Genomic DNA, 22,604 nt, shown 5'->3' with positions numbered 1-22,604 from the left:
CATTGCACGCGACATTGCAAGAAACAAATTTGAATCGGGGTGACACACATTGCAACAAAATCACGCACCATCGCTTGTGTCAGCCTCCTATGCCAAGATATTTGGTCAGCAGTTATAAATTTGGTGCAAGCAACAATTTGCATGCAACAAGTTTCAGGGGTGGGCACACGCTGCAACAGTCCTGTTGTGTGCAATGTTGCACCGTGTGTCCGTACATAGAATCATTTGCGAAAAGATATTCTATGCAAAGATACTCATGTTGTTACCAAACATTTAAGGAAAGTTTTGTTCTATGTAAAGATACACATCACATTGAGAATCATTTACGGAAAGCTGTTCTATGAAAATATACATAAAGCAATTATGAAATAAAGTAATTCTCTGTATATATATATATATACATTCCAAGTAAATGCTAAGTTTTGCCTGTAAAATTATTTTTAGCTAAGTTAATCATATCTGTCAACAGGGAAATCTCCTAATTCAGTCCTGTTGACGTTTTAGTTAGCAGATTTCTAAATGTTTTGCAAGGTTAAATTCGGTTAAACGTTGTTTTAAAAGTGTTAATAATGCATCTGTTTACTTTAAGTTTAGGTCAAGTCTAGCACTGATTAGCAACTAGCATTGTCATAGGATTTTCACATAACTCATATTGTATAGAACGGTGTGAACCCGGGTGAACGAATGTTAATCGAAGTATTATGATATTCCGGGTGGATGTAATTCTGAAAAGGACTGTTTGATGTGACTGATGTTTCGACAACCTGAGCGGAAGTCATCTTCAGAGTCTAGTGAAAATAATAAAGTTATTTAAACTCATCGTTAATGATGAGCTTGGCGTTAGGTGCTTATTCGGTGGGATGGGCGGAGCCAGGCACAAATTAGCGGTAACCATGGTCACCCTGTCACCACCCAATGAACTCTCCAAGGTGCTTGTAGGAGAGGGACAGGGAACCAGGACCTCCCACTGAAGTGCACCAAGCACCAAGCTCAGGAGCCAAGCAACAAACAGGAGAGAGAGCAACGTCGAACAAGACACAGATGCAAAAGGTTAAAATTTGTCTTTTAATTGTTAATCTCATCTAACATTACTGTCGTATAGGAGTTTATGACAACTGTTGCGTTACTCCGCAGGAGTTCTGATGTAAGACAAATAGGTAGTACTGGTCCAGCGGCCTAGTGCTTGGATGAGATGGTCGGGGACACCATTGCGAGCAGCTACTGTAGCTGCACCGATTCGAAAGCTGTGGCTAGAGAAATTGCCTGGTATACCGGCTGCTGCAAATATGCGTTTTAGCCAGGAGGACAGCAGCTCGCGCGATAAGGATTGGCCATTTTGAAGCATGAACAGAGGGCCTTGGCTATTACCTCTCTTGTGCAGATAGGCACTCATCGCTGAGACCGCACATAGTGGCCAAGTGCCTAAGGCCGATTGCACGTGACAGCCTTCTCGGAAAGGGTCCGTTTTAGATGCTTTTATCCATATTCGGTGATAGGAGGGTCGGTCTAACTTGTTGAAAGCCAAATCAGAAACTTGCAAGTGGATGGTAGGGTCGAACTTTGAAATAAGGGGAACTGTAAATTCGGCGAATCTCAAAAAACCGAAGTAGGCCAGTGTGCAAGCAGCCCAAAACATGATGTGGTCGAAGGTTGCCAGGTCGTGGGCATTGTGTATGTGAAGCATGAGCGAGTCGGTGATGGGCAGGCGTTGCGAGGGTGCCGAACCCTGTGCGCGTTTTATACCGCGGAAGACCTGCTGAAGCCTGTGGCAGTGCGCCAGTGGGTCGGCGAAACCCTGTTAAATGTGGAATGATCGAATGGCAGACAGGTAGACTTTGATAGATCTGTGCTGTGACAAATGTGTGATAAAAAGGCAAAGAGTGCTTTCGTCTCGACCATTCGTGCCCCCACACATGGGCCGCTAGTGCAATAGGAAAGAGTTCTTTATACGCAATGGATTCTGTTGTCTTTGTCGCAAGCCACCGACCGTTGAACCACGCCTGATTGTAGAACGCCCCATAGGCGATTGCTCCCGAGGCATCAGATATCACCTCTATGTTATGTACGACTGGGATGCCGGGGTAAAGCCAGAAGCTAACCCCGTTCCAGGAGCAGAGAAACTGGTACCACCATTCCAGATCGCGACGGAACTCCGCGTTGAGTCGGATGGGATGCGCCGGGTTGCGAAAGCAGCGAAGCAGATCAATCAGGCGTCTGATGAGGGTGCATCCGGGCCACACCACTTTGGCAGCGTGGTGAAGGTGGCCTATTAGCGACTCAAGCTCGCGCTTGTTGCAATGTCGGCGCGACCGCCACCGGATTATAAGCTGCTGCAGGTTCGAGAGTTTGTCTGCAGGCAAACGAGCAATTTGATTAATTGAATCTAATTCTATTCCTAAGGCTACTAGATCTGAAGCGGATCCGATGCATTTGTCCGGATGCAGGGAGAGGCAAAGGTATTCGCACAACCGTACAGATGTGGTGAGATTGTGTGCGCATGCGTCCGAGCGTGGGGGCCCCGCCATGACAAAATCATCTAAATAATGGACTAAGTGTGAAACTGCATAATTGTTAGCTAGAATCCATTCCACCATAGCGGCCACCGAATTGAATATAAATGGGGCTGAGCGAAGGCCAAAAGGTAACGCACGATCTACAAAGTATTTGTCTTTCCACCGCATGCCTAATAAATGTCTGTCGGATGGATGGAATGTCTGTCGGATTGATGGATGGGAATATTACGATATGCTGATTCGACATCAAACGTAGCCATCATTGCACCGACGCCTAATTTGGACACCATTTTGACTATATCGTCAACTGTGACGTACTACAACGTAAAATCCTCACGGTTGATCCCATCGTTAACGCTATACCCCCCGGGCGATGATAAATCGACTATCAGCCTCCATTTACCCGGCTGCCCGCGCTTGGGAATTACTCCAAAACTGCTGATCTGCAGGTTAGGCAATGGGGGAATGAACGAAGGGCCCTGCAACACTGCCCCGAAGGATTTCATTTTGAAGATAGCAATAAATCATCACTGGGTTTTGAATGGCGGATTGTTAGTTCTTTTTGGCCAACTCGAGCTTCATCGAGTGCTAAAAGCCGATGTGGAAGCCATCGTGGATACCATCTAAAATGTACGCCACCTTGACTGGGTCAGGGTATAATTTTAGCTCCCTTGCAAAGCAATCCGCACGGAGAGGGGTAGCCTTGGAGACAGAAGGGAGGCCAAACAACGCTGAAATGAATACGCAAAGTCACACAACAGATGGTACAGAGACTTTGAATGAATTATACAAATAATGTGAACATTAGTAAGCCGATTAGCCGCGAAATAACAGTAAATGAACATCAGCCCAGAGCGTAGACAACTATGGCGTGCCAATGACCTAAACAATCACGAGATAAGAGCTAAAATGTCACGGCGCGTCGCGCTGTCTCGTTGAGATAAACGAACTGACAAGAGACATTTGAAGTAGCGCTAAATGAAATGACGTGACATGTCAACATAACAAGAACAAATATGCAAGCAACGCCTAGGGCCACGAACCGATAGAACAGAACAAAGTACACGCCAAGAGACGGCACGCCAGAAAAGCAATTCTGGTCACGGCAGTGTTAGCATGATAACTAAGAGCTAATACACTTGATCGATGCAACATAAACACGAGCTACCCATGACCTATAGACAAAGTAACGACTAAGAAAGCGTAATATTAAAAACTTTCTGAAAGTTAGCGTCTTTTAGTTTTAAATTTATCTGCAGAAGGTTCGGGAGAGTTCGGAGTTCGTCGTTTTCGCTCCGTCCCAGTTTTATCTTTGAAGAATTCCGGGCACTCTACGAGGCGGTGACGGCCACTACATGAAGAGCATTTGTGTGCAAAACGGCACAAGGAAAAGCGCGAGGAACATTACCCTTTGTTCCATGAACGACAGATGACACCACTGCTGTTTGAACCACTTGGTTGCTCCTCATCGCCATTGTGGGATATGCTAGCACGATGAGCGGGACCAGCCGTGTAGAAGCTATACAACTGAGTGTCGATGTTAGCCCAGTTGGTAAGGCTAGTCGCTGCCGCGTGCTCTTGAAAGGGCTTATCATAATTCAGCCAAGCTTTACCGCCGAACTGCCTGTACGTGCGTATGATAATAATAATAATAATATAATAATATAATATGATTTATATAGCGCCTATACAAGTCGGCTCTAAGCGCTGTAAAATATATATAAATTATAATTCAAAAGCTAGTTTAAACAAATGAGTCTTAAGGTCTTTCTTAAAAGTTTTTAGACATGAAGTGTTTCTAAGAGGAGACGGTAGTGAATTCCATAGAACAGGAGCAGACACAGAAAAACAACGATAACCATAAGATTTAAGATTGTACGGACAAGTAACAAGAAGCAGTTCTTTGGATGAGCGGAGAGTTCTTTTAGGTTTATACACAGTTATGAGATCAGACAAGTAGACAGAATGATGAGAAGCTTATAAAGCTATAGATCCTTCCAGCGGTGGTGGAAGTACTCAGAAATAACCAGGGCATAGCTAGTGAATGTCTCAATCCATGTAACTATGTCCTCGATCTTGCGTTTATTACGCTTAGGCCCAGCAGTCAAAACAATATGACCGTCGAGGAACACTTGTGGCTCGGTTGCCGCCTCGACCAAAGTAGTATGTTAAGTTTGAAATGACCCCCTTTTTGGATGGGCAAGTGATGGGCAAGATGGGCACATTAATTATTCATCAAAACATTAGCATAAAATGATGGGCAAGGTATTGTTTGCGGTTACCATGACGACCGACTGACGTCATAAGCCTAGTGTGAGACCCGTTCGAGCAAGTCTTTTGTTTACCAATCCAATTTATAGAGCGCGGGGATTTTGAATTTTATTCCAAAACTCAACCAACCAACCAAGCAAGACCTAAAAAAATACTTTTGAGAAACGCATTGGCTACATTATTCCAGTTAGGATCTCGAGGATATCATGCTACCGTCAATGAATTCAAAGGACAGATCCTGATCCACATCTGAAAATACACTGATTTTCCTGACGCGGAAAAGGTTCCAACAAAGTATGGAGTATCTCTTTCCATTCAAGAGTTTGAAGAATTGAAAAAAGTCATCACGGACTTGAGTGAGATGGTCAACGTTATGGCAGAAACGAGTCCTATATGCACCCACCCCGGAGATCAAACAAGAATTCAGAACCAACAAGTAATTGATCCACGAGTTACGAACCCTAAGTCAAAAGGTTTCGCTAAAAGACAGCAAGGAGGCAAAGAAAATGAACCTCCCAAGAAAAGACAGAAATCAAACAAGCTTTCTAAATCCGAAAGCATGCGTGGAACTAATTTCAGTCTATTTTAGTTTTAGATGTAATTACTCATGTGTAATATTTCTAATGAAAATAAATGTTTTTTTGAAACGATCTTATGTGTTGACCAAATTCTTGATAACATCCTTCCATAATTCTTTTAAGAACAAACGCCAAGCGTAGATATATCGTTTTATGAATTATAATTTAGTGCCTATTGTATCCAACACAATACAATTAATGACTCATAAACCACAAAGAATAAGAGTTACGAAGTTCTACCTAATTATTGAAATACAAAGGAAAACGTTGGAGAGTAAAACATCTTTATTTGTAAACTAACATAAAAATACAATGCTCATTCTTCATCGCTACTTAAATTAAAAGTTTCTTGCTTGTTACTTCTGGGTGATTGGTGATGTATAGTCTTACAACCATGGCAGCGTGTAAGCACGCTTTTGAGCGTTTTTCTATTGACTGCAAATGGATGTTTACAAATACTACAGAGTGTTGAACTAGGAAAATTTACTAGCTTTTCGTGCCAAAGACACTTTGGACATTTCACTATTCTGTTCACTTTGACATCCTTGTTTCCACAGTAAACACAGGGATCTTCTTCTGTCTCACTTCCCTCATTTTCTTCTTCGTCCACCTCTTCCTGGTCTTGTTCAGTGTCATTAGTCTCAGAATTTCGGTCCTCCTCCTCCTTCTCGCTACTTGATTCTTCACTATCAGATTCATCGGATTGCTCTTTATTATCCTCAAGTTCTTCTTTTTCCATTAAATCACTTAAGACTTTTTTGTTTCGAATCCATTTCTTATTAATCCCCAATTCTGCCAAGCCTTCCAGGAACGAATTGAGGGCTCTAGGTATGAGGATATCAAGATTGTAGGGCAACAATACATAATCTAAGAGGTCTATAATACTGGTGACAGGTATGCGCCGCTGGTTTCGTAAAAGCTCACCGCCTGATGTCCAGAACACAATATTTTTGGAAGCCGCCATGCTATGCAAAAGATCCTTGGCATCTGATGCTGAAATACCGTCCGAAAGATCTTGCAAAACATTCTGAATAAGCGGTTCTTCTTCACTTTCTTCTTCATCATTGGACTCTTCATTGTCTTCTTCGTCTTCTTGTTCCCGCCATTCCAATTTTCTTTTCATGGTGATGTATCCCCAACTGAGTCTTAAATCAAATGATTGCCCGCGCCTACATCACTATCCATTTATAGCATCAAAAGTCCCGATATGAAAGCCGGGGTCAGTAAATCCGAAATGAATCCACCCCCCTCTTGTACAAGAATTTTTTTTTTTTTTTTTCTTATATGGAACACCAGGGTCGTGAAGATCACATATTGAGCTTTGGTAAGGTAGCAGATGATTCCGTTCTTGTTTTGTCGTAGGGATATACTTATACAAAATATTATGAATCACTTGAATAATTGCGTGAACTTGCTCGGGTGTAGCAGTGCAAAGAAGGAAGTTCTTTTGGTGTTCAGGAGAAGACACCAAGAGTTGGAGATAACCAAGATTGTTCTTCACAACACGAGACATGATGAAATAATAAGCTAAAACTATGAGTGAATGAAATTTTGTAGCGTGTAGCCGGGTGGCTAAGCTATTGATAGTCGGATAGTTTGATAGCTAAGCTATCGATAGACTGATAGCTAAGCTATCGATAGCCTGATAGCTAAGCTATCGATAGCCTGATAGCTAGGCTATCGATAGCCGGGTGGCTAAGCTATTGATAGTCGGATAGTTTGATAGCTAGGCTATCGATAGCCTATAGCTAAGCTATCGATAGCCTGATAGCTAGGCTATCGATAGAGTGATAGCTAAGCTATCGATAGCCTGATAGCTAGGCTATCGATAGCCTGATAGCTAGGCTATCGATAGCCTGATAGCTAAGCTATCGATAGCCTGATAGCTAGGCTATCGATAGCCTATAGCTAAGCTATCGATAGCCTGATAGCTAGGCTATCTGTTACAATATTAGCTTACGCAGTTGTAATTAGATACTTAGAGAAGTGATTGTTTGATTAAAGACGCATAACTATTTCCCCATCAACACGAACACGTATTGAAACATGGTGTCAGAAATAAATTGGAAATAACGCTTCCAAAGTAGCTGAAAAAACCGTCAAGTCCCTACTGCCGAGGCATTGAAGAAGTAATATGTCAAGTAAGGAGGAAGCTTCGACCAGCAGCGGTCCACGAGGACCAATATTCACGTCGCATTTTCCGGTACCAACGCCGATGAATACCAAAGGAGATCAAGTAAACAATTGGGACTTCTTTAAACAACAGTGGGAGGACTACGAAGTCGCAACCGGACTGTACCAGCAAGACCCAAAGATACGACTAGCAACGTTTTGCTCTGTAATGGGGAAGGAATGTCTGCAAATATTCCTTAATCTCAAGTTAAGTGACGAAGAAAAGAACGACGTAAACACATGCTTAAACGCGCTAGAAGCCTACTTCAAACCAAAGCGCAACGTGGTGTACGAACGATATCTGTTCAACAGCTGTACTCAAGGCCCAGAAGAAACCGTAGATGGCTACGTAAATCGCCTTAGAAAATGCGCTTCATCATGTCAGTTTGGTCCGTTAACGGAAGAGCTTATCAGGGATCGGCTCGTTCTTGGTATACGAGAACACGCAACAAAACTACGTCTTTTAAAAGAGGACAGTCTAGATCTCAACAAAGCCCTCAACATTTGCCGCTCAAGTGAATTAGCTAGCAGTCAGTTAAAAGCCATGAGTCTAGTGGATAAGACAAATAACGAAGAAATCAATGAAATACGAGAACGGAAGCCTAAATCTCCAAGCCAGCCAAGTGACAAGTACAACAACAGACGTTCCCACAGAACGCCAAGCGAGGACAGTAAACGAACTACAAGTCGACGAACGAGCAGTTACAAGTGCTACCGCTGTGGTGGTTCTCAGAAACACAAGTTAGAAGACTGCCCCGCCTATGGCCGTGAATGCAAAACGTGCAAGAAACAAAACCATTTCGCGTCTGTGTGTAAATCGAGGTCAAGCAATGTCAAAGCGATGACAGCTGAATCAGGAGAATCAGAAGAAGGAGAATACTCATCCGACGAATTCACGTTGAAGATTGAAGAAGTTGGTTCGGTGAAAACGAAGGGCAAGCAGCTTTTTGCAAAGCTTGAGTTTATGAACACCAATTCCAGTTATAAAACGGATTTGGACTGCCAACTAGACACAGGAGCGACCTGTAACGTAATCAGCCACAAGGATGTAGCAATCATCAACCAAGACGGTAATCCGACGCTCAAGCAAAGCAATGTCAAACTACGATTGTTTGATGGATCAGTCATGGAAACATTAGGTGAAGTGACACTTAAGGTCAACGAAAAACATTGCTTCAAATTTCAGGTTGTCAACGGAAACCACAAACCAATTTTATCAGCCGAGACATGCCAACAATTGGATCTAATCAAGTTAAACATCGATCATCAAGTCCACGCGGTTCAAGAAACCGGAACTCTGCCCCTAACTAAAGAAAGTATCTTAAAAGATTTTCGAGACGTCTTCGAAGGATTGGGAAACATTGGTAACGCTACAATCGCAGTTGACCCAGATGTCACGCCAGTTCAACACGTGCCTAGAAGAATCGCAGTTACGCTTCGCCAGGAAGTCAAAACAAAGTTAGCTGAACTCGAGAAAAGGAAAATCATCGTCAAAGAGACAGAACCCACCGAATGGATCAGCAGCATGGTCGTTGTAGCCAAACCTGGAAAGATACGAATCTGTTTGGATCCCAAAGATCTAAACAAAGCGATCAAACGACCCAAATACCAAATGCCTACGATGGACGAGATGCTACCCAGACTCGGCAAGGCCAAAGTCTTCGCAACGTTAGGCGCAAAGGATGGGTTCTACCAAATCGGTTTGGACGAAGCTAGCAGTAAGCTTACAACCTTTTGGACCCCATTTGGCCGTTACAGATATCTACGCATGCCTTTTGGCGTCAGCTCAGCCCCAGAGGAATTCGAAAGCACCCTACACGAGCGACTGGGAGACCTAGAAGGCGTGGAAGTGCTCCGCGACGATATGTTAGTGGTCGGTTACGGTGACACATTAGCAGAAGCCAACAAAAACCATGACGAAAATCTGCTACGTCTGCTCAAGAGAGCAAGACAGATCAACTTAAAGCTGAACAGCAAGAAGCTCATCATGCGGAGAAAAGAAGTGAAGTTCATGGGACACATCTTGTCATCCACCGGACTCAAGCCAGATCCAGATATGGTCAAAGCAGTGACCGAAATGCCAAAGCCTACCAACAAGCAAGAGACACTCAGCCTACTAGGCTTTGTAAATTATCTCTCCAAGTATCTCCCTCGACTATCAGAAGTCGCACTGCCTCTTCGTGAACTAACCACAAAGAATGCAAGATTTGTGTGGTAACGCCAGCACGACAAAGCCTTCTCAGAAGTTAAACAACTCGTGATTGCGCATCCAGTACTCAAGTACTATGACATGAGCGAAGAAGTCACTATCCAATGTGATGCTAGTGAGAAAGGCCTCGGAGCAACCTTGCTTCAAAACGGCCAACCAGTAGCGTTTGCATCCCGAACTCTCACACCAGTTGAGCAACGCTACGCACAAATCGAAAAAGAATGTCTTGCAATCGTCTTCGCTTGTGCAAAGTTCAGCCAGTACATCACACGGAGAGAGCTGATAACAGTAGAATCAGACCACAAACCTTTGCAAGCGATCTTCAAGAAATCCTTGTTAGCAGCACCCAGCAGGTTACAGAGGACGATATTACGCCTACAGCGATACAACCTGAACGTAACTTACAAGCCAGGACAACAAATGTACGTGGCAGATCACCTCTCACGAGCCTTCCTCGCAGACCAAGGAGAACCTGGAGACGAGTTCCAAGTGTTTGCGCTAGACCTAGAAGGAATCAACCCCCTCGACAATGTAAAGGTCACAAGTGAAAGGTTAGCGCAACTACAAAAAGCCACAGAGCAAGACCCTACAATGCAGTCACTTAAGAATACTATACTAATAGGATGGCCTGACGTACGTGACAAAGTACCAGTAGCTATCAGAGACTACTGGCATTTCCGAGAGGAACTGACACTCCACAACGGCATCTTATTCAAGAATCAACGCGTCATCATACCTCGAGCCCTCAGATCTGAAGTAGTCGCGAGGTTACACTCAAGTCATCAAGGAATCGAGGCGTGTGCAAGGAAAGCACGAGATCGCGTGTACTGGCCAGCAATGAACCACGACATCGAAAATGCAGTAAAGGCTTGTCATGTGTGCTCAGAATATCAACCAAGTAACCCCAGCATGCCAATGCAGTCGCACGAAATACCCGACAGACCTTGGAGCAGACTAGGCACAGATCTTTTCACGCTGCAGAACAGAGACTATATAGTCTTGGTAGATTACTACTCAGACTACATAGAAATAAGTCCTCTGAAAGATACAACCTCAGCATCCATTACCAAGTTTCTGAAGGAACAGTTCAGTCGACATGGGATACCCGATGTGCTGGTATCCGACAACGGGCCTCAATACGTCAGCAACGAGTTTGCTGAATTCGCAAGAGACTGGGAGTTCAAACATGTCACCTCATCGCCATACCACCCAAAGTCAAATGGAAAGGCGGAATCAGCAGTGAAAGTAGCCAAGAGCCTGCTCAAGAAAGCCATGCAAGACCGTAAAGATCCGTGGTTAGCCTTGCTAGATTATCGGAATACCCCCACTCAAGGAATGCAGAGCAGCCCAGTACCGCGCTTGATGTCTAGGAGAACAAAGACACTAGTCCCCATAGCAACTAACCTTCTGTATCCTAAAGTAGCGGAAGGTGTGACAACCAAAATCCACCTTAAGCGCCAGAAAGCCAAAAATCACTACGACAGACATGTAAAGGTCCTACCAGACCTAGAAATAGGCCAAGAGGTAAGAGTAGCGCCAAACCAGAGAGGCAAGCCCTGGGAAGTAGGGAACTGTAAAGAGAAACTCTCAGACAGGTCATACCTAGTTGAGTCGAACGGAGAGTTACTTCGCCGAAACAGACAGCTTTTAAAGCCCGTCGACGAAGCACCGAAAGAACCAGCTAGTGACACACAAGCATCACCAGAGGCAGACAGTGCAAGGACACCTCAAGTTCTACCTGCGTCAGAACCCGCGGTCAATCCACCTGTACTGCGAAGAAGTCAGAGAGTGGTTAAGAAACCTGATCGGTTTACTTGACTACCGAACATTTATAGGACATTGATTTTGTTACAGTTGAACTTTAATATCCATATAATCATTTCGTAGTTTAGTCAGCCATTTTGTTTGGTCATTTATTTTTTAAATCTTTAAAATCTTTCTATATCATCCCAGCCATGTATTTCAAACATTATAAAAGGGGAGATGTTACAAGATTAGCTTACGCAGTTGTAATTAGATACTTAGAGAAGTGATTGTTTGATTAAACACGCATAACTATTTCCCCACCAACACGAACACGTCTTGAAACACTATCGATAGCCTGATAGCTAGGCTATCGATAGTCTGATAGCTAGGCTATCGATAGACTGATAGCTAAGCTATCGATAGCCTGATAGCTAGGCTATCGATAGCCTGATAGCTAAGCTATCGATAGCCAAGAAGCTAAGCTATCGATAGTCTGATGCACGTGGTCTGAATGTATATAAGAAGGACTGCAATCTCTAAGTTCACTCATAACTGAGAAGACTCGAGATGACTCGCATGTGTTTATTGTGCCAGAAATCGGTTCACAACCTATCGTCTCATTTGAGTCGGGTCCACAAAATAAGTGATCAAAAATGACCTGGGTCATCTTTTCAAACCCACCACCTCACAGACGGAAAATGGTCCAACAGATGTTTGTAGTAAATTCCAGTTGCTGCATCCATTTACTTGTATGGTGGGAGGAACTACAGGATGTGGAAAAACCTTTTGGGTGCAGCAGTTATTGGAGCATGCGCAAGTGATGATCAACCCTCCACCTCAGCGTATTGTATACTGTTATTCTCAATGGCAACCGGCCTATTTAGAAATGTTAAGAACCGTGCCTGGCATTGAATTTATCAGAGGTATTCCGCAGGATCTGGATCAAGATCATTTTTTTGATGTAAATGTACGAAATCTTATAGTGATCGATGACCAGATGACCGAAACTGGGAATGATAAGCGAGTTTTAAACTTGTTCACTAAAGGATCGCATCATCGCAACCTGAGTGTCATCTACATGGTACAGAACATCTTTCATCAAGGAAAAGTTAATCGAGGCATTAGTTTGAATTGTCATTATTTGATTATATTCAAGAATCCAAGAGATAAACTTCAAATTCTCAATCTAGCCAAGCAAATGTATCCTGGAAAAACTGAATATTTTCTGCAAAAATATGAACAAGCCGTGAGCAGACCTTATGGATATCTCTTCATTGACTTGAAGACAACCACCCCAGACGACTGCAGACTGAGAACCAATGTCTTCCCTGGAGAGAAGAAAGAGCAAGAGAAAAATGTACCTGAGGAATTGCTTCATTACCTTGGTAGGCAAAATCTTGTACTACCCCCAGAGATTTCGAGAATGCAAAGCTTGAAAGATCAAATGAATACCCTTCTCAAGGATCCTAATATGGGCAAAAGTCAAAAAGCAAGGCAATACGTTCAACTCCAGAACAATTATCTGAGCTACAAGGACAAAATAAATCCCAGCACAGTGGGATTAGGTAATTCAACACCCCTTAGTAGCTTCGCTGCGGAAATTCAGTCACCATCAGACCAATTATCTATCGAGCCCGCAAGGAGTTCACCGCTACCTGCTGAACCTTCTAACTTTCTTCCTCCACCCGCATTATCACCTATCACTGCCTCTCCTGTGTTACTTTCCACTGAACCACAAATGCCAGAGACTCCTACATCATCTCTCATGGCACCTTCTCCTTTGATACAACCACCTTCTTTGCTATTAACCCCACCTGATTCACTTCCCAAACGTCGTAAACGACCACGTCTTGAATTACTAAACTATTTAGAAGGTGACCCCAACAAAAAGCCTGGAAAAAGTGTGCGTCGATCAATACGAGTAAAGATGAACAGTTCCCCTTATAAGCACTTGTATGACCACTAGTTCATAACCTTAGGCCAATAAAAAGGTTTATAATATTTGAAATATTGTTATTACTGTAGTAAATGATAAATAAAGATTTTACACTCCAACGTTTTCCTTTGTATTTCAATAATTAGGTAGAACTTCGTAACTCTTATTCTTTGTGGTTTATGAGTCATTAATTGTATTGTGTTGGATACAATAGGCACTAAATTATAATTTATAAAACGATATATCTACGCTTGGCGTTTGTTCTTAAAAGAATTATGGAAGGATGTTATCGAGAATTTGGTCAACACATAAGATCGTTTCAAAAAAACATTTATTTTCATTAGAAATATTACACATGAGTAATTACATCTAAAACTAAAATAGACTGAAATTAGTTCCACGCATGCTTTCGGATTTAGAAAGCTTGTTTGATTTCTGTCTTTTCTTGGGAGGTTCATTTTCTTTGCCTCCTTGCTGTCTTTTAGCGAAACCTTTTGACTTAGGGTTCGTAACTCGTGGATCAATTACTTGTTGGTTCTGAATTCTTGTTTGATCTCCGGGGTGGGTGCATATAGGACTCGTTTCTGCCATAACGTTGACCATCTCACTCAAGTCCGTGATGACTTTTTTCAATTCTTCAAACTCTTGAATGGAAAGAGATACTCCATACTTTGTTGGAACCTTTTCCGCGTCAGGAAAATCAGTGTATTTTCAGATGTGGATCAGGATCTGTCCTTTGAATTCATTGACGGTAGCATGATATCCTCGAGATCCTAACTGGAATAACGTAGCCATTGCGTTTCTCAAAAGTATTTTTTTAGGTCTTGCTTGGTTGGTTGGTTGAGTTTTGGAATAAAATTCAAAATCCCCGCGCTCTATAAATTGGATTGGTAAACAAAAGACTTGCTCGAACGGGTCTCACACTAGGCTTATGACGTCAGTCGGTCGTCATGGTAACCGCAAACAATACCTTGCCCATCATTTTATGCTAATGTTTTGATGAATAATTAATGTGCCCATCTTGCCCATCACTTGCCCATCCAAAAAGGGGGTCATTTTATACTTAACATACTACTGACCAAATTGGACGAAATTACCTCGCCTAAATCAAGGAACTTCTCGCTAATGATCTGCGTGACTAATTTGGCCGGTACCGGCGAAGCACCAGGTCCAATAACAAAGGGCTGAACAACTGCTGGCGTTGCGAAGGTCTTTCACGACGTGAGGGAGCCAGATAAAACCGTAGTCGTCGAGCTGGAATGACTGCCGACAGCTCCTAGCGAACGAGCTTGCGGGATAGGCAAAGTCACTATTCTAGCGGTACTAGTTGTATTTACGCTCGCGAGCGAGAACGTGTTTACAAAGTTTGGTACTAACACATTGGACGTACCTGGTGTGTCCTGGGCGGTTGACTGCAGTGGCAATGTTGATTGACTTGTCGTTGCTGCAGGCGATTGCGAGCCAAACCACATTTTATTCGTCACTTGACTCTGAAGATGACTTCCGCTCCGGTTGTCCAAACGCCAGTCACATCAAACATGCAGTCCTTCGGCTCAGGACTACATCCACCCGGATGTTCATAATACTTCGATTAGCATATTACTCATAGCTAGTAAAATAACTCAAAGGACATCATATATGAGACTAGCAAGAACGTAATAGAATGGCCTGTCTATTTAGAAACAATGATAGTGATGATAGATACATGATAGTTTATCCTTGACATTTACAATTGGCCAATGTAGTTAAGCACCGTTGACTGAAGCTATCAAACAGCTTCACAAAATCGTTAGTTGATTTAGACAAGGAGGTGTAGGGGGAACCTCCCTTATTTAGAGCAAAGTAACGATGATCAATATTCAACATTTTAGTCAGCGGGGCAACTTGAATAAAAAGAAGAACGATTCATATTGGCATACTAGCCTCGCTTCTACAAATTATTTTAACGAAATGGTCTAGTTCAATTGGAGGTCCTAAGATAGGGCCATAAAACTCACTAAAAATGATTCTGAAGCTAGTGGTATCAACTATAATCTAACGGGAAACTGAACTGTATCCAAGAAACTTAACGAGTATCCAAGAGCCGCCGAATATGGAATGTTGGAAGGGTTTGAAAGAACCACAAGCGTTAAATATAGTCTCTTTTTCCTTCACCTCTAACCATTTTACAGTACATATTAGTATATTCCTTTCTATTTAAATAGATGGCTGTTTTTATTGCTGGAGTAGTGGGCATTATCGTTTTTTATGTCATCATACTTGGACTTGGTATATGGGCTGCACAAAAGAAAAAACAAGGAGAAGAGGAGACGATCCTGGCAGGACGATCCATTGGAGCAGCACTGGGAACCTTTACTTTGACAGGTAAGCTGTGAATGAATACGTTTTCGTGAGTCCAGCGACAAAAATGAAAGGACGTTTGTATCGACCTCTTCTGTGGAATATTTATCGGAGTGACTCAAAATACCGCTCACACTTTCGAATTGACTGAATGCCCGACATTCCAAACTTTCTCGTGCTTTTGGTATTCAAACAAAACCTGTCTATCTTTGTAAAATTGTTTGTATCGAGCTTTTAGGGATTCGAATTTCAAAGGAGTTAATTTTCCGGGGTAATGCAGGATATATTAAGAACTTGCGAAAAAGAAGAAAAACTAAAATAAACTAAAAATAAAACAACTAGTAATCATAACAAAATCAAGTGCAAAAGAAATAAAATAAAATAAACGAAATGGCTTCTTTCGATGCAAAGTTTGGCACCGTTTTCTAACAAAATGGATGTTGATGAACTATTGATATGTGCACAAAATTAATCCAACTGGACAAGGTCCAAATAAAGTTCTTATCAAGGTTCCGGCGAGAACATTGAAAATTCTTGCGATGTTTAATGTGTTTGACAGCATTGACTTTTGCATCTGCTTGAGTACCACGCTGCTTTTTATAAGAAGATATAACTAGCTAAAGACTAGTGTGAGCTGCGTCGGTGTTTCTAATGAAACAGTAATGATGAGAAGGTTAATTATACACCGTGAAAAAGATGCTTTTTATAGTTATCATCATCATCATCGTCATCACCATTATCATCATCATCATTATTTTTTCCAGCAACTTGGGTTGGTGGAGGATACATCAATGGTACTGCTGAGGCTGTTTATGATAAAGGTCTTATATCTGCTCAAGCACCTTGGGGATATGCAACAAGTCTTGCCCTAGGTAATAAAAAATTAAAATATTTAATGATACATGTCTTTCAGTCAATCAATCCCTGATAGACAATGAAGAAAAGCGTGTGCCTTCCAGCACGTTTTATAAGAATTTACTGAACAGTTTTTAAGTAAAAAAATAAGTGTTCCTTTTTTTCCTAGCACAAAAAAAAATGTCAGGAGTATACTTTAGTGAAACCAACATAGTGTATTAATAAAGACAATATAAAAGAATTAGTCTTGAGTTTCATACATTGACACTAAGTTTTGGACGAAATAATTGGACAAGGAAATTTCCGAGGACTGACAAAATTGGATGAGGCCGTAGGCCGAGTCCAATTTGGCAGTCAGAGGAATTTTTCGAGTCTAATTACTTCTTGATTGGGGAGCATGAAATCCCATTACCTATTAATTATATAGCTGCCTAATTAATCCCATATCAACAAGACCTGTCCAATTGAGAAAATAATTGGACAGTTACCTATATGGGATTAATGAGAAGCTGTATAATTAACACATTTATTCGACTAATTTTCACACGAAATTAAAGCATGTACCGACTTTTACTCTTCGTCAAATTTCATTTCAGGTGGAGTGTTCTTTGCAAAAATTATGCGTAAACGAAACTACGTAACCATGCTCGATCCCTTCCAGGAGAAGTATGGTACTAGGATGGGAGGTCTTCTGTTTTTCCCTGCCTTATTGGGCGAGATCTTTTGGAGTGCTGCCATATTGTCCGCACTTGGTTCTACCGTCAGTGTTGTAATTGGTCTTGGAAAACAGCTATCCATCATTGTATCTGCTTGTATAGCTGTGCTGTATACTCTAGTTGGTGGTCTGTATTCGGTTGCTTATACTGATGTTATTCAGCTCCTTTGCATATTTATCGGACTGGTAAGATTTATGTCAGCGTTATACATTTCATTTGATTTTAATTTAATTTTAATTAATTTGGCACTTAATGCGACAGGATATAGTTACAGGGCTGATGCCCCAATTGCTTAACAATACCCCATTACAAACATATGGTAATCAAAAAATATAATTTAAATATATGTTAATAAGAAGTTCTAAAATATACATATTATGGCGTATGTACATAATGACTTTTTTGAGAAACATAGTTTTTACAAACGCTTTAAATTGTGAGATACTTTTGAAATCTTTGACGTTTAGTTGAAATCTTGATGTTTAGTTAGGCTATTCCAGATATCGAATGTCCGAGGGGGGAAAAAGATTTTGATGGTGCTGGTTATCATACGGTAATTATAATATAGAGATTTGTTTCCATTGGTAAATACGCATGCTTTGCTGTTTCTTTCTTTGTTTAGTGGCTGAGTATCCCATTTGCAATGACAAATAAGGCAGTGACCAAAATATCTACAACAGCCCCAATGTGGATGGGTGAATGGCCAGTGAACTACGGATACTGGATTGACCATGCAATGCTTCTGGTAAGTCAAGGTCACAATTATAGAATTCCGTGAAGAAAATTATACTTTTTTCTTTAAGCATTTTTTTCTTTCGGAAACTAAATACAGTAAGAAGCATGCTCAAAACCAATTTTCACTTTTCTCTCTTTTGTAAGTAGAAAAACTGCGATTTTTATCTGACTCGCCCCAGTCTCCACTTGGAAAAGTGTCAGTTTCCGACTATTTTGAGATGTTTTTTCAAAATAACAGATAAATCAAAAACGAGAATGGTGACCCCATTCTTTATTTCAGATTTTCGATAAATGCGATGCTCGTCATTATTTATCAAAATATGAAGGAAAATTTATTGGATAGATTTTGAAATATTTTGATGGGAATAGTTGACATGTGCAAGTCTTTGGAAGTTCGTAGAGGCGCACATACATACATTTTTCACTAATAGTTCAAGAATCCTGGTCGTCCAATGAGTTTGATGGGTTTAATAGCACAGACTATCTTGTAAGCTTCGAGCTATAAGTACGTTTTGTTATTATGAAAGTACTTTTAATGTGAATAAAGGTTCTTGATTACAGCTTCCGGGTTACCGCATTTCACTATAAAACCCATAACTTGACATATTTGGAGAGCAATTAGCGAAAAAAAAAAACGAGAATGAGGACCCCATCTTTTTCTTGCAAATTCTAAATGTCAATAAAATAATTAATGTCCATTCAAAGTTTCAGGACAAAGTTATTGGCAAAATTTCTTTCAAAGGGAATTACCTTAAACTGAGACAACTTCTTTAAAAGTCTAGTTTAAAAAAAAACTTGTTTAGTTCTCTTTTGTAGGTATTTGGAGGCATTCCTTGGCAGGTGTATTTTCAACGAGTGCTTGCTTGTAAAACTCCAGCCAAGGCACAATTCCTGTCGTTTGCTGGTGCATTTGGTTGTGTGATCATGACAATCCCAGCTGTTTTAATCGGAGCTATTGGTGCATCAGCTGGTAAGATATATTACTAGCACTAGAGTCACCTTACTAGGTCTTAAACAGATCCTTATTAATGCTTAAAAAAAAGATAAATGCAAATAATGATGATATAAAAATCCGGTTCCTAAGAGGGAAAATAGGCGCTCAATAAGCGCATGTGGCTACTGCTGTAAGAAATGATTGTTATACAGGTAATAAATGTAGGAAGGTGTTAGACTATTGAGATTTAGCATAAACCTACTAGCATACTATCACGAATCCTGCAATCTGATTGGCTAACGTAATCACTACTCACTACGGCGCTACGCTATCTATACTATCTAAATTCACCGAAAATTGTTCTAAAACCCGTATCAATCCACGAAGAGAAGTAGAATAGCCAGCAAACGCTCAGAATATTTTTAGTGCATATTAACACGTATCATATCTGAAAACCAGGCCATTTTAGATTAAACTGTTTCGCTAGGAGCAAATTTTCTATTGGATTTGGCGATTCTATCCCCCACATAAACAAGCAGTGACGTCATAGTGAAATAGGGCAATTGGATAGTAGAAAAAAGTTTAACTAGTTTATTTTAAAAACGACAATGGTATAAAATACAACAGCGTTAAATACTATAATTTGGTATAAATGTTAAGGAGATACTGTCAATTTGGAACTTCATTTTAAATTGACGGAAGCAGAGAAACAGAATTATGTAAATTAGTAAAAATTGTATAGCTGAAATTATCCTCCGAAAAGGCTCAATTATCCTCCGAATGGGCTGATATATTCCCTTTAAGGGCTTTTGTTTTCGCAACAGGCTCTTTTATCTGCAAAAGAAGCTTGTTGCTTACTGTACAATCAGCGAGCGTTGCTTTTGCTATCTTGTCAGCGTATCATCAAGTAGCATGCACATCGAATCTCGACTTAAAAGTTGTATAATACTTGCAAAACCTTTCATTTGACCGTAAATAGATATGAAATGAAAGTTGTGATAAATAATATTGGTACATTTTCTGAAATAGTTTACTTATGAGCACTTGAGTTGAGCAAACGTGCAACAAAGCACGAGTCCGGACGAAAAAACACAACGTTTGTCATCGCTGTCACATCGCTATTGAAGCGGTTACACTTCGGTAATACGAACCTATGGCGAGATGTATTTAATGGGGTTCTTTTTGGTTTCGAAAATTATATTTTGTCTACGGCTTACTACTGATTGGTTACGATGTTTCTTTTGTTACTTATTGACGGACACCCTTACAATGCGTTAGCATTGTAGCCACAAAAGGCTGTGCCTAAGGTCTTCAAGATTAAGGGCGCAGTTTCTTCCCCATCCGGAATTTTGGGACAAAAAATAAGTTATCTATAAGTTATTTATTTTTTCCTCCTTGGTTTTCAACTTCTTTAGACATTTGTTATCCCTTGTGTGCGTGCGGTTGACGTCAGAAAAACGGGCCGCGAGCCTATACTAAGGAAATGCCATACGTTCAAACAGTAAATTAGAACGCACGGTTTTTAGGAGACCGGACCGGAAAAAAGTTTTTTAATCACTCTCTTTTATTTTTGCAGACTGGAGGCAAACGAGCTACTATGATGCCCCCATTAACGTCACACTGACAAACAATTCCGACCCCCTCAAGCCACATGGACTGCTTATTCTCCCATTGGTTCTACGTCATCTTACTCCTAACTACATTGCTTTCTTTGGTCTTGGAGCCATTTCTGCTGCTGTCATGTCATCAACGGACTCCAGTATCTTATCATGCAGCAGCATGTTTTCACACAACATTTACAAGGCAGTCTTCAGGCCAAAAGTAGGGTGAAGCTATTCAAATTATATTATTGACTTAGATACTCAGAAAAAACATTTTGTTCTTATCTTAAGTAGTTACGATTAAAGTATGCTGATTGTATCTGATTAATTGCATTTATAGGCCACCAGTCGTGAGTTGCTCTGGGTGATTCGAGTGTCCATATTGGTGGTTGGTACTCTGGCTACCTTGATGGGACTGACCGTAGACTCGGTGTACTCCCTCTTCGCGCTGTGCAGTGACCTAGTCTACGTGGTTCTCTTCCCTCAGCTATGCTGTGTCATCTATGTGCAACACACCAATACCTATGGATCACTAGCTGGTTACATCTTGGGTCTCGTTCTCCGTGTCCTTGGAGGAGAGAAATTGATTGGCTTACCACCTGCCGTCAAGTACCCATACTACTCTGATGTATACGGTCAGATGTTTCCATTCCGTACCCTTGCGATGGCTTGCTCTTTCGCCACCATCTTGGTGGTGTCTTACCTGATAAGGTACCTGTTCAAGAAGGAAATTCTTCCGATGTCGATGGATTTCCTATACTGTTTCCGGGAGTATGACCTTAAGCACGACAAAGAACCAAATATTGTTTCTGCCCAAACAAAAGATAAGTTTGAAATGCCAGAGCTTGGTTTTTCTAATTTGGCTGAAAGTTCTGTAAAACTTCCCAAGGAGTAAAATCAATGCACCTTTGATGAAGTCGCGTGACGTACCACGTAGTAATGTTTCCATGTGGAGGTTGAACTTAAACGGCAGCAGATTCACAGAAAGAATATGAAATCTTCACTCCCAACTTCTATCTGGAACCATTGATTGTCGTCACTATATTCATTTCAGTAAAGGTCAATCACATAAAACTTTTGGTAAATGTTGTCAAACGAAAGTTACAAATAATAGTCTTAGCATTTTAGTGCTTTGGTTTTAATAACTGCATGTGCTATGTAAACTCTTGATATGACTGTTGATATTAGGATGTTGTAGTCAGTATGCAAGCGCAATACAAAGAAAACGTAAGATGGTAGTCAGCAAGCGCAATACAAAGAAATGGTAAGATGGTAGTCAGCAGGCGCAATACAAAGAAAACGTAAGATGGTAGTCAGCAGGCGCAATACAAAGAAAACGTAAGATTTCCCATCATTCGTTTGCAACATTTTCTCAAGCGTTACAATAAACACCAGGAAAACTGGTGAAGAATGCTCAAACTGGAAATGTTGTTTCAAGAGGGAGATAAAGTTGTTAATCATTAGTTTCTATTGTCGAATGGACAATTATTCGTGGATGTTGTCTCCAAGTTGTTACTGATTTACATTTCTGAATACGCTATATGCTGCTAATTGATACAAATACAGCAAGCTATTTGCAGTAATATTTGCGTATTGAATACTAGCTTTATCTTTCAAACACAATCCAACATTTATTACTAATAAATTTTGTTGAAAGTTAAATGAGTTTTAATCCATTGAAGTTGAACTAAAAGCATTATATCATTAACTTTATTCAACCATAATCCCTGTCACTGTTACTGCGCATGCTCAATGCATGGTAAAATTTCGTTTTCCATATTTTTATATTTCGAGCGTTGATTGATCAAAACTGATATAAGCAAGGAAAACAATAGCGGATGAAAAAAGTTCCAAATCTAGAAAAGAAAAAAAAAAAAACAACAACATGGAAGCTTCCGTAAAAACAGCTTTCTTACCATTAATTTGGGGAGTTTGCTCTAGATGTGAGAAAATGTTTAATTCCAATCTCGTACCGAGAGCCTGTATTTCTTACTGCGC

General features: G+C 40.9%; 2 protein-coding genes across 2 annotated transcripts in view; both read left to right on the top strand.

The window, feature by feature from the left end:
- The window catches only part of LOC116304031 (high-affinity choline transporter 1), a 28,473-nt gene extending 6,205 nt beyond the window's left edge, over positions 1-22,268 (top strand). The window contains exons 3-9 of the mRNA XM_089025206.1: positions 15,630-15,789; positions 16,530-16,637; positions 17,217-17,521; positions 17,959-18,081; positions 18,888-19,041; positions 20,582-20,826; positions 20,947-22,268. Of these exons, the coding sequence (XP_088881332.1) occupies positions 15,630-15,789; positions 16,530-16,637; positions 17,217-17,521; positions 17,959-18,081; positions 18,888-19,041; positions 20,582-20,826; positions 20,947-21,501 (1,650 nt within the window). The 3' untranslated portion in view covers positions 21,502-22,268. The remainder of the gene's footprint in view (positions 1-15,629; positions 15,790-16,529; positions 16,638-17,216; positions 17,522-17,958; positions 18,082-18,887; positions 19,042-20,581; positions 20,827-20,946) is intronic.
- Positions 11,859-13,544, top strand: LOC148904832 (uncharacterized). The gene has a single exon (XM_089024771.1). It carries the CDS (start codon positions 12,241-12,243, stop codon positions 13,453-13,455), a length of 1,215 nt encoding a protein of 404 aa, XP_088880897.1. The 5' UTR covers positions 11,859-12,240; the 3' UTR covers positions 13,456-13,544.
- Positions 22,269-22,604: the final 336 nt, after the last annotated feature.

This window comes from Actinia tenebrosa, unplaced genomic scaffold, assembly GCF_029948245.1.
Source record: "Actinia tenebrosa isolate PJP-AT-01 unplaced genomic scaffold, QUT_ActTen_1.0 PGA_scaffold9__36_contigs__length_13948895, whole genome shotgun sequence".
NCBI lineage: Eukaryota > Metazoa > Cnidaria > Anthozoa > Actiniaria > Actiniidae > Actinia > Actinia tenebrosa.
The sequence above is the reverse complement of the archived record's forward strand: the minus strand, read 5'-3'. Positions and strand labels throughout refer to the sequence as shown.